Below are 12,765 nucleotides of genomic sequence, written 5' to 3'. Positions count from 1 at the left end.
GGAATAGATGCTCTCTACCTCAAACTGATAAAAACCATCTATGAAAAACCAACAGCCAATATCATACTAAATGGTCAAAAACTGAAATCCTTCCCACTAAAATCAGGAACAAGAAAAGGATGGCCACTATCACCACTCTTGTTCAATATAGTTCTGGAAACATTAGCCACAGCTATTAGACAGGAGAAAAATAAAAGGAATAAAGATAGGAAATGAAAAAGTCAAATTGTCATTGTTTGCAGATGACATGATACTCTATATAGAAGACACCAAGAACTCCACCAAAAGTCTTCTAGACTTAATAACCAAATTCAGTCAAGTAGCTGGTTACAAGGTCAACACACAAAAATCAATAGCTTTCCTCTACACCAATGACAGACTCACTGAGAGAGAAATAGGGCAAATAATTCCTTTCACAATAGCAACCAAAAAACTGAAATACCTAGGAATCATTCTAACGAAAGAAATCAAAGACCTCTTCTCTGAAAACTATGGCACTCTGAAAAGAGAGATTGAAAATGATATCAGAAAATGGACAGACATCCCCTGCTCCTGGGTAGGAAGGATTAATATAGTGAAAATGGCCATACTTCCAAAACTGCTATAAAGATTCAATGCAATTCCAATTGAGATCCCAGCAACATACTTCATAAACCTCGAGAAAACAATCGAAAAATTCATTTGGAGCAAGAAGAGACCCAGAATAGCAAAAGCAATTCTAGGTAACAGAGACATGGTAGAGGTATCACAATCCCCAACCTGCAACTCTACTACAAAGCTACTGTGATAAAAACAGCATGATACTGGCAAAGAAACAGACCTGAGGACCAGTGGAACAGATTAGAAGATGCAGAAACAACGCCAGACACACTCAGCCATCTCATTTTCGACAAAGGAGCCAAACACCCTCACTGGAGGAAAGATAGCCTCTTTAATAAATGATGCTGGAAAAATTGGGCTTCAACTTGCCAAAGATTAAAACTAGACCTATATCTCTTGCCATGCACTAAACTAAAATCAAAATGGATTAAAGATCTAAATATTAAAATAGAAACTCTGAACCAGTTGGAACAGAGGTTAGGTAGAACCCTTGAAGACATCAGTGTAGGAAAAGATTTTATGAACAAAACCTCAGTTGCCCGTGAACTAGCACAAACAATCAACAAGTGGGATCTCTTCTTATTAAAAAGCTTCTGAACAGCAAGAGAAACCACCAGCAGTGTGAAGAGACAACCCACAATGTGGGAAAAAATCTTCACCTGCTCTTCCTCAGACAAAGGTCTACTATCTCGAATCTATAAAGAACTTAAAAAGATCAGACCTCCCAAATTTAAAGACCCAATCCAAAAATGGGCATCTGAAATGAACAGACATTTCTCACACAAAGAAGTAGAAAGAGCAAATAAATACATGAAAAAATTTTCAACATCACTGGTCATTGGAGAGATGCAAATGAAAACAACCCTGAGATTTCACTTCACTCCAGAAAGAATGGCTGCTATCATGAAATCAACCAATAACAAATGCTGGCAGGGCTGTGGGGAAAGAGGAACCCTGCTCCACTGATGATGGGAGTGTAGACTGGTGCAAGCACTGTGGAAATCAGTATGGAGATACCTCAAAGAACTAGGACTGGAAGTCCCATTTGACCCCGCTATTCCACTACCAGGGACCTTCCCCAAAGAATTAAAAGAATCATACCACAGCGATATATGTGCGCCCATGTTCATAGCAGTACAGTTTGTGATAGCTAAAACTTGGAAACAGCCCAAATGCCCATCAACTGGAGACTGGATAAGGAAAATGTGGGGTTTTTTTTTAATAAAATGGAGTCCTACTCAGCCATAAAAAATGAGAAATTAGAGACATTTATAGCTAAGTGGATGCACATTAAGGCGATACTCTTGAGTGAAATAAATAGGACACACATGTATAAATACCGAATAGTTTCTCTGGTGTGAGAAACTGAAAGTGTAAATAAGGACTAAATGTGTAATAGGTAATGTGAAATAGGAAGAAAAGGGGCAACGGGGAAGGAAGTGGGAGGGCTAGGGGAAAGGATAGAAGGGAATGGGATTAATATGAGAAAATGGAAAAATAGGAGCAAAATCTTTGTAAATAGGGAGGAGTGGAGGGGTTGAAGGGAGGGCTGGGCAAGGGTGAAGAATAAGAACCAAGCGAGATTATGTAAAGGTGCAAATTTCCAATGATGAATGTCATTATATTGTGTACCTAAAATGTCCCAATGATTAGAATGAATAATTGATAATGCAAAATAGGAAGAAAAGGTCCAAAGGGATAGGGGTAGTGGGAAGGGCAGGGGAAAGGAAAGAAGGGAAAGGAAAAATGCTGAGAAATGGAAAAAATGGAAATAAAGTCTTTGTAAATAGGGAAGGGTGGAGGGCATGAAGGGAGGGCTAGGAATGGGGAAAAAATAAGAACCAAGATGCATTATGTAAAGGTACAATTCCCAATGAGAAATGTAATTGTTTTGTATACCTAAAATGTACCAATAAAAGAATTTGACAAAAAAAAAACAAAAAAAAATAAAAATAAATAAATGTAAATGTACTGTATACCTAAAATGTACCAATTAATATATAAATTTAAAAAAAAACTACTGGTATGGCATGCTCTGGCTCTGTAGTATAACCCACCAACTAATAGTGCAACAAAGAATATAGATGTGTGTGTGTCAATATGTAACTGCTTTGGGATCAATTTCATAGTAACTTGAAATTTGATTACCTTGTTGGTGACATTTTATACAGTCCTAAGTGCTATTATGAAATACTCTGTCAATAAATCTGGCATACCTCAATGGTAACTTTCAAAATAATCTGTTTATTTGACAGGTAATTGCCAATGTGTTTTTTGGTGGGAATCTTTCATCAGTTTTCCACATTGTTATAACAGTGGTGATCATTACTGTAGCCACACTATTGTCATTGCTGATTGACTGCCTTGGAATAGTTTTAGAACTCAATGTAAGTACATTTGAAAATTTACTCCTTCCATTTTAAAAATCCCTTTAAATAGAATGTTTCCATTTAATATAAGATAAATTTTCCTTAACAAAAGTGTCACTTCTAAAATGGAATGAAAATGTGTTTGTAATACAATAGTACATATTTATAATGATGATACTCTGCACTTTATAGGACTATAAATTTTTAAAGCTGTGGTTCCCAAATGGAGACTAATGGGGAACTCTTCCTCCCCCGGGGAACATTTGACATGTTTGGAGACATATTTGGTTGCATACCTGGCTGGCAGTGCTACTGGCATCTAGTGAGAAGAGACGAGGAACACTGCCAATGTCTCCCAGTGCATAGGACAACCCCTCACAACAAATAATTATCTGATCTGCAGCTTTCTAAAACCTCAGGTGACTAGGGAATTATTTTCTATTCCACCAATATTGGTGAAAAAAAAAAAAAAAACAAGCACAGTGGTGTTTGTCTATATGGTGTTTGTCATAGCTACATGCCTGAGTAAAGAGGATCACTTGAGCCCAGGAGCTCAAGGTCAGCTTTGGCAACACAGTGAGACGCCCCATCTCAGGGAGGAGAAAAGCTTACACAAGGGGTAGACAAATGTCAAAGGGAACTTCAATCTATGTCTTATTTTGCACAGGACAAAGGATAGTAGATAGACTCAAAGTAATTTCATGCAGCAACCTTGATTTGTCTAAATGAATCATTGCTACTTTAATGCAATAACTTGATTTATATATCATCTCAGGTCATAAACTGTTTGAATTACTTATAAATTTGCCTTACCTACCAAATTCTAGGATCTTTGAAAACAACAATATTTAACTACCTTCTCCATCTTCCATGATACTTGGCACAGGGCTAAGGACATTATGCTCAAATTACTACATGAGTGATTGTCCCTTGAGACCACACTTCAGGACCTATTTCTACAAATATTCCTCTATGTAACAGATGTTCTTTTTAAATTTTTTATTAGTATATTCTTGCAGTACATAATGATTACATTCATCTTGGGAAGTAGGTACATGTACATAATATATCTTAATTCTTTTATTCCATTTTGTCCCCATTCTCCATCATAAGAGACATTCTTCAGCATAGTACCAGGAAATTGTTACAAAATAGTATTGATGTTGACAATGGTAATCTTTCAAGTGCGTTATAGAGATGATCAGGGTAATCACCCTTAGCCCTGTTTATAAAGTGTCTATATATTATAAATGTTTATAAAATGTCTCAGTTGAGTTCACACATTTTATTTGCTTGATTAATGTTGTAGGATTTTGTTCTGAGAGAAAATGTGCTTATCAGTTGCCTGAATGTTCATCACATCTTGATAGCCTGAGAATTTTTTGGATCATTCTAAGCTCAAATTGCTCATTTTTAAGGAATGATGGATTTCTGTAAAGTTGGCCACTATTTTCTGTGGAACTAATTGTTACTCTCCATGATGCATATGAAACATGATTGTAAGCACATTTACACTAAATATTCCCTATTTTACTTATATTGAAAATGTGCTGTGATTAACAGGATCCTGGGTATTAAAACAGGAGAAAAATACCTTGTCAATGTCTATTAAAAAGTCAAGATATGACTTCCCAGTAGGCTGGGAAGGACTGTTTTTAAAATTTAAAACATACTTCAGGATACTTAGATTTTTTTTAAACCTGCTTATATAGACACATACACAGAACAATTAAGGAAGAAGACTATATTATCTATTAGGACCTAACAACGCAAGACTATTTCACTAGTTTTAAAGCACTTTATGAGAATTCATGAAATCTGGACCACCTTTCTCTATAAACTACCAAAGAATATGTGTTTTCGCCATCAATAAAAGTTTTTTGGTATGCATAAAAACATACTCAGGCCTTTATCCAGCTCCCTTTTGTGTGGGCACTTACAATGTCTAGTAGAGCCAAGTGGAGCTTGTCTGTCAGACAAGCTAACACACGATGGAACATGCTACATATCAAAAGAGTAAAGCATGCCATGTTCCACTTCATAGTGAAAATTTGGGCTAACATTTACTTATGCTGTGCTAAGTACTTTGCATGCGTTATCTTTTTTAATCCATGTTAACTTCACAGACAGAGAAACTAAGGCAACATGATTAAATAAATAATCTGAGTTCATACTAGTTGTAAGTAGATGAATCAAGATTTGAACACAGGTATCTGGGTCTTTCAGCCTACATTTTTTTTAAGAGTAGGAAGATTTATTGAGAGAAAGCTTCTAAGAGAGATGAGAAGGAGGAATGGAAAATGGGTTAATTTTTAATCATTTTAGTAGTCTAAGATTTTCTGGGTCTGAGGGGTTAAATTATGTAAAAATAATTCTGCTCTTCTATCTACTTTTTAAAATGAAAAATCTATGCATTGAATTTATCTCTAAGGTTAAGAATAACCCATAATATATAAGAATAGATTTTAATAATGGGTTAAATACCAAGAAATGAAATAAAATGAAACTGAATTTTTGTCTTAATTTTTAATCAATATCTTTTATTCTAGTTCATTGTTGGGGAGGTACTGAAATTAAATACAGGGCCTCTTCATGTTAGTTAATAACTCTAGTATTTTAGGGATTTTTTTCTGTGGTAGTTTCTGAATTGTCACTGAGTAGAACAATGACCTTCACAGACGACGTGTACATCAGAAGCAAATCTTGCAATGTTAAGAAAATACTGCATTTCATAAAATTAAAAAATATAAGTTATTTAGGTTATAGTATTCAATAAAATTAAAACCTCACTTAGAATTTTACTTGTATTTCATTATTTTCATGACAATATATAACTATGAAGTATTTTTCCAAAACCAACCACTCTCAATCTTAAATGATTCATTTTAAAAGTTAATAAAAGAAATATAAGTCCAATTCTTGGTAATAAGAATCCAGCATCTTGGCACTGATGCTCCTGTTAGAGGCATCTGCAGTAATTGGGCCCTATGGGTTGCTCCTTGCAGCAGTAGAAAGAGAAAAAAAATGAGACAGCTGGTGCCTGTGGCAAGAGTAACCAGCCCAGCAAGCACTGTGTGTATCTTGTACAGAGAGAAGGAAGCAAGTCAAATACCCAGTGAGAGCCCAGTCACAGAAATGCAGTCACCGGGGTGAGCAAACCACAGTCCACGTTGCCAAAGACTTCCAGAGCTAGACAGAATGTGTTTATTTTTTATGATATAGGAATAAATTTCATGTGTCTGAACTGATTACAAAGTAGAAATTTAAAAGATGTATAAGCATTCTTTTAGTTTTCACCAGCCCCAAGAGGTTTCTATTCAGGCAAGAGCATTCAGACACTACCCAATCTACACTCCTAGTAAAAATTTTCAACACCTTGTGTTCTTTCCCTATTGGCCATGCAAAATGTCCTGGCATTAATAGTGTTATTATCAATGAATAGCATTAGCTTGCCTTTATAAATAAGACTATATTTTATTATCTTTTTAATAAGCAGTTATGCTTTTGTACCAGTCATGCAATTTAAAAATATCATTTCAAACCAGTGGTGAATCCTAAAATAGATCTACATTACATAGGTGAGCTAAGATGGACTAATTTATAGAGGATAGAGCAGATGGAACTATACTATCATTTTATAGATAATCTGAGATCTTAGCAACAATCTTTGTCAAGACTGAGCTTTTAGATATCTGGAAAGTAACTGGCAAGATAATTAATTGGGCTTCCTCTGCTAAAAACATCAACTATGTAGTTTTCCCTCTAATTGTTATATTCTCAACTCTTAAGAATTACAATACAAACAGAACACCCATTCCGTTGCCCTGCCCAGAAAGTTAGGTGAAAGAGTTCCAAAGGGCTGACCGATGACAGCTTCTTAGCGGCAGCTGGTGGCAGTTTTCACCCTGAGAGCACCTTCCCTCTGTAGCTCCTGATGCCTTAGCTCACAGTTCTGTTCCGACAAAGAAAGGGACTGCTCAGCCAGACCAGTATACACATTTATTTGAATAATTTTGTTGTCTTCAGAAATTACTTCAAAGAAACCAGAGTAATATTTTAGAATAAAATATAGATTGAATTCTATAGTATTTTTCATAATTTAAAAATCATGATCACTTCTAAGTATAATGATAGAATTTACAGAATCCATAATTCCTTCTTCCAGCCACAACTCATCTCTACTTATTATGTATCTTTGTAGGTATTCATTTGTATTCAGATACTATGAATGACAAAAGTATATTTTCCATATATTTTAAATTAGAATGCAAAAGTGTTAACACTTAGTATTTTCTTATTCTTATATGTCTTCCTCTTAAATTATTTTTCATGCAGTGTGCTCCCTATTATTCTCCTTCAAATTTTTAGAAACTTCCTAGTTTATTTGAGTTCACAGTACAAAACCCTAATTGCTATTTCTCTGGACTCCTTTTTGTTTTTATAAAAAATAAAAAGACATTATTGAAATTATAGTTGTAATATTTCTGGTATGGGGTTGGCACTTTGTGTGAAACAAAAATAATTTTATTGGTAAAATATTGATAATTTTAAATATTGATAATTGATAATTTTAAAATACTAATAATTTTATTAGTAAAATATTGATAAAATAATTATTTCAAATATTTTCAGGTATAGTTTGTTATCTTTACATCATGCAAATTCAACTTCAGTTTGCTTTGATTGATCCTGGGGAAAATCTATAAATTTAAAAGTGTGTCAAATGCTTTTAAACTGTAGGTGACAGATTTATAGTTTCATTATACCATTCTTATATATATTTATAAATCTGCATAATAACCTTTTAAAATATAAAACAGTTTTTAGAATGTATTTTACGGAAACCTTTAATTTAATTGTAAACCAATGTCACATTTTCTATTCATTGTATGTTTAAAAACTTACATTTTATGGTTTAAGAGGATAATATTTGTCATATATCACATTTACAGAATGAAACATAATAAACACTTGATCATTTCAGTTGATGGAAAAAAAGCATTTGACATCGTTCAGCATCAATTCACAAAATCTTAACAGTTTAGGCATAGAAGTAAAGTTTTTCCACATAAGGCCTATTTATGAAAACCCCACAGCGTCATAATCAATGGGAAATAACTAAAAGTTTTTCCACTAAGAATCCAATACCGAGGGACACTTTCTCACCACTTCTGTAGTATTAGAAGTACTAGCAAGAGCAGTCAGGCAAGGAAAAGAAATAAAACATGTCTGAATTAGAAAGAAAAAAGTAAAACTATCTCTCTTTGCAAATGACAATTCTATATGTACAAAAACCTAAAGATTACACACACACACACACACACAAAACACTGTTAGAGCAAATAAGTGTATTCAGTAAATTTGAAAGAACAAAAACCAACAAATAAAAATCAGTATATATTAGTGATATATCTATAATATAGATATCTGTATCTATATATAACATATATATATATACCAACCTAACAAAAGGAAGAAGCAATCTTTCTTAGAATAAAAAATACTTCAGGAGCCGGGGATTTAGCTCAGTGGTTCCACTGCCTGCCTCGCAAGCTAAGGACCCGAGTTCAATCCCCGGTACCGAAAAAAAAAAAAATACTTCAAAACAAAATTTTAAAAGGAGGTAAAGATTTGTACACTAAAATCTATAAAATACTGATTAAATCAATTTAATGAGATAAAATTTTTTAAATATACTATGTTCATGGATTGGAAGAATTAATATTGTTAAAATGTCCATATTACACAAAGCAATTACAAATTCAATGTGATCTTTATCAAAATTCCAATAACATTCTTCATATAAATACAAAATAATTCTGAAGCCTACATAGAACCACACATACAAAAAAAATAAGCCAAATAACCAAAGTAATACTGGGGCAGAAAAATTAAATTGGATATGTCAGATTCCCTGATTTAAAATTATATCACTTAGCTTTAATATGCAAAACAGTATGGAACTAGTTTAAAAATAGAAACTTGAACCAACTGAACAAAATAAAATCCAAGCATACACAGTCCACTATTTTTTTGTCAAGGACACGAAGGGAAAGGAAATTCTCTTCATAAATAATGCTGGAAAAACTAAATTTCCACATGTAAAAGATTGAAATTGAATCCTTATCTTACACCATACATGAAAAACCAACTCAAAATGAATTTTTAAAAATCCTAACTGTAATACCTGAAATTACAATATTTCAAGGAGAGAACAGATTATAAAAGCCCCTTGTCACTGGCTTTGGTCATGATTTTTATGTATCACATCAAAAGCTCAGGCTACAAAAGCAAAAATAAATAAATGGGACCACATCAAATTAAAAACTTGTACATAGCAATGGATACAATCAACAAAATGAAAAACCAACCTGTGGACTGGGAAAAACTATTTGCTAGTCACATATCTGATAGGGGCTAATCTCCAAAATGTATAAAAAAATACTACAACTCAATAGAAGAAAAACAAATTATCCATTTAAAAATGGACAAATGACCTAAATAAAACTTTCTCTATAAAAGACAAAAAATAGTGCTCAATATCACAAATATTCAGGGAAATACAAGTTAAAACCACTGTGAGATCATACCTCACACTAATTAGGATGACTAGATGACTATTGTCAAGAAGATAAGAGAAAACAAATATTGGCAAGGGCCTAGAAAAAAGGGAAACCCAATACCCTGTTGGACAGAATGCAGATTGGTGCAGCCATTATGAAAAACATAGAAGTTCCTAAAGAAATTAAAAACAAAACTACCATTTGATCCAGTAATTTCTATTCTGGGTTTTTATACCCAACGTAGAGGAAATTATTACTGGAATGCCAGAGTCACATCCCACAGTGATGAAGAATGAAACTACAGACAGAGGAGGCATAGCACAAGCAAATATATTTAAAAGATACAAGGCAAAGACATAGAGCTCTCCCTAACCAGAAGGGTGTCCTGAGTGGGATACCTACAAAGATCTTTGACCTAGAGGTTTAAAGGATTTAGAAAGAAGCTCAGGCTGTCATGCAAGTGCTATAATCTCTATCCTGCAGGAGATTACTTACTTCTCAGGGTCCAATCTGTGCAGTGTTCACAGTGTCTACACAGGACCCATGTACCCTGAGCCAATGGCCTGCCTGATCATGTTCTGTCATGCTATGGGGAAGCCATTGACAGCTTCAGGAATCCCATAGATACTTTTGTAAGATTCCCTAGAGGGTAATGACTCAGCAGACTCCATTTTGGCTTCTTAACTCCATTTTGGGGCCACTGTCCTTAATGCCTAATAGAATCCTAACTCCCATCTCAGAATCACCATCTTCTAAAGCTATCTGTACTCCCATGTTCATTGCAGCATTATTCACAATAGCCAAGATATGGCAACAACCTGTGTCCATCAATGGATGAATGAATAAAGAAAATGTGGCATATATACACAATGGAATGCTATTCCGCCTTAAGAAGGAAATCCTGCCATCTGCCACAACTTGAGTAAACATTATGCTAAATGAAACAGAAAGAAACATATTACATAATCTCACATGTGTATGGAATCTTAAAAGAGAGGGGTCATATATACAGAGATAGGGAATAAAATGATGGTTATTGGAGGTGGAAGAGTAGAGAGAAAATGAGATACAGGTCAAAGTACACAAAGCAGTAGAGGCCCGGGGATTTAGCTCAGTGGTTCCGGCGCCTGCCTCGCAAGCCCAAGGTCCCAAGTTCGATCCCCGGCACAAAAAAAAACCAAAAAACAAACAAACAAACAAAAAGTGAACATTCACAAAGCAGTGTAGATAGTTAGAACAAACAAGTCTAAAGACCTAATGTATAGCATAAGGACTATAAGCATAAGTACAGCATCAGTTCATAAATTTGTATTATATTTGGGATTTTTTTTGTTAAATATATTTTAGCTGCTCTTGTCATGCACACAATAAACTATGTGAGATGATATGTTAATTTGCTTCACTGTGCTAACCATTTCACTATTCATATATATCCCACAAAACCTCAAATACACACAAAAAATTCTTTTAAAGAAAACTTTCACCTTATGGATTAGGAGAATAATATTTATTGTAAAATTTTAATATATTTTATTAATGTTATCTTTTATTTCATATTTAATATGTAATATAATTAACACGACATAATTAGAAAAGTATGTTACCTAAAATGCCTTACATTTCAATATTTACTTATTTGTAAAGTTTCTATTGAGAATTAGGCCTAAAAAGAGGAAAATCTCTTTTCCTTTGAAGTCAATAATGGTTGATAATTTTAATAATAGAAAACCCTACTACTCATTATTTTCGACTGACATTTCCCCTCAGGTTACATTTATCCATGGCTGATGTAGGGGAGGGTGGGCAAATTATAATCATTTAGTTCTGCTGTCAATTTTCTAGGGCAAATAATGTATTTAGTTTTACTTGAAAGAGGATTTAGAAAATGCTATTCCATATTAAATGCCCTTAGGGTTATAATTTTCCTTTCTCACACAGTCAAGCTCTGTTTCCACACAAACTCTAATAAAGAAAAACAATTATGCCCATGAAAATTTCCCAAGGTCCCCATTTATACACAAATGACAAATAGACCAGTGAAGATTGCAAACATAGTCCATACACAGTGATACTAAGTGAAGAGTACAAAGACAACAACGTATGGTTTTGACTCAAAAATGAAAGATTTGAAGTTTTCCAGAAGTTACTCTTTTCACCTACTTTATTTTCTATATTATTTTCAGATAATCTCTTTTGTAGTTTGATATACTGTTACACTGTTTTATCTTGTCCATTTGTAAATATTCTCTTAGAAAAGGGAAAACCTATTGCTAAGTCTTCCTTGAAATTAATTTCCTTTCCTTTATTTGATTCAATTGAATCTATTAAACTTTTAACATATGCAATAAAAAGTTTTGTAAATGTTTTTAAAAAGCTGTTCAAAAATGCTTCCATCTAGTAACATGTTCTTGTTTCTTGTCTTTGACACACAGGGTGCACTCTGCGCTGCTCCTCTCATCTTTATCATTCCATCGGCATGTTATCTGAAAGTGTCTGAAGAACCAAGGACACACCTAGATAAGATCATGTCCTGTGTCCTGCTGCCCGTTGGAGCTGTGGTAATGGTTTGTGGATTCATCATGGCGATCACCAATCCTCAGGATTGTACTCATGGGCAGGAAATGTTCTACTGCTTTCCTGACAATTTCTCCCTCACAAACATCTCAGATTCTTATTTTCAACTGACAACGCAGTATTCCATTGTAAACACCAGTATCTTTTAATCAGTTCACTGCCTTAAGAAATATATATGTTTTCATAGACTTGTAAGTCACCTAATAATATTCATATGTTCTAGTCTCTATGTTATAAAATTTTCACTTTGACATTTATCAAGACTTGCTTTCTTTACTCTTTAGTGAAAAGTAAAAGATAAAGAAAAAATGAATGCTTTTTATCTTCAACTAGGATAAATGTTTGGTTCTAATGGCTGCACCGAACTAACACTCACTGAAGAAGGAAAAGTTAGCACTTGCTGCCATCTCCTCAAAGCAATACTCTTTTATTTAATATATAAGCCAGTGTATTGTGCTCCAAAATAAATAGGTGTTTATGGGTTGGCATTTTGTGTATGTGCCCTTTAAGAGAAAAAAAAATATTTAAAGTCTGTAGAATCGGATGGAGAGGGAAACCCAAAACTGTTAAAAAGAATAGCTATCCCAAAAGCACAGAGAAGCTCTCTATTATAATTTCAGTAGGATCCCTTACTTAGGGAAAAGGGGATCCCTGGAGAA

At 33.9% G+C, this 12,765-nt stretch overlaps 1 protein-coding gene across 2 annotated transcripts in view; it reads left to right on the top strand.

The window, feature by feature from the left end:
* The window catches only part of Slc38a11 (solute carrier family 38 member 11), a 54,017-nt gene extending 41,654 nt beyond the window's left edge, over window positions 1–12,363 (top strand). For both annotated transcript variants that reach the window (XM_021265455.2, XM_013075822.3), the window contains exons 11-12: window positions 2,856–2,987; window positions 11,965–12,363. In XM_021265455.2, the coding sequence (XP_021121114.2) occupies window positions 2,856–2,987; window positions 11,965–12,255 (423 nt within the window). In that variant the 3' untranslated portion in view covers window positions 12,256–12,363. The remainder of the gene's footprint in view (window positions 1–2,855; window positions 2,988–11,964) is intronic.
* The last annotated feature ends 402 nt before the right edge of the window (window positions 12,364–12,765 follow it).

This window comes from Heterocephalus glaber, unplaced genomic scaffold, assembly GCF_053883595.1.
Source record: "Heterocephalus glaber isolate CG9 unplaced genomic scaffold, H.glaber_assembly_v1.0 deba00000347, whole genome shotgun sequence".
NCBI lineage: Eukaryota > Metazoa > Chordata > Mammalia > Rodentia > Bathyergidae > Heterocephalus > Heterocephalus glaber.
Note: the sequence above shows the minus strand (reverse complement) of the source record. Positions and strands in the feature narration are given on the sequence as shown.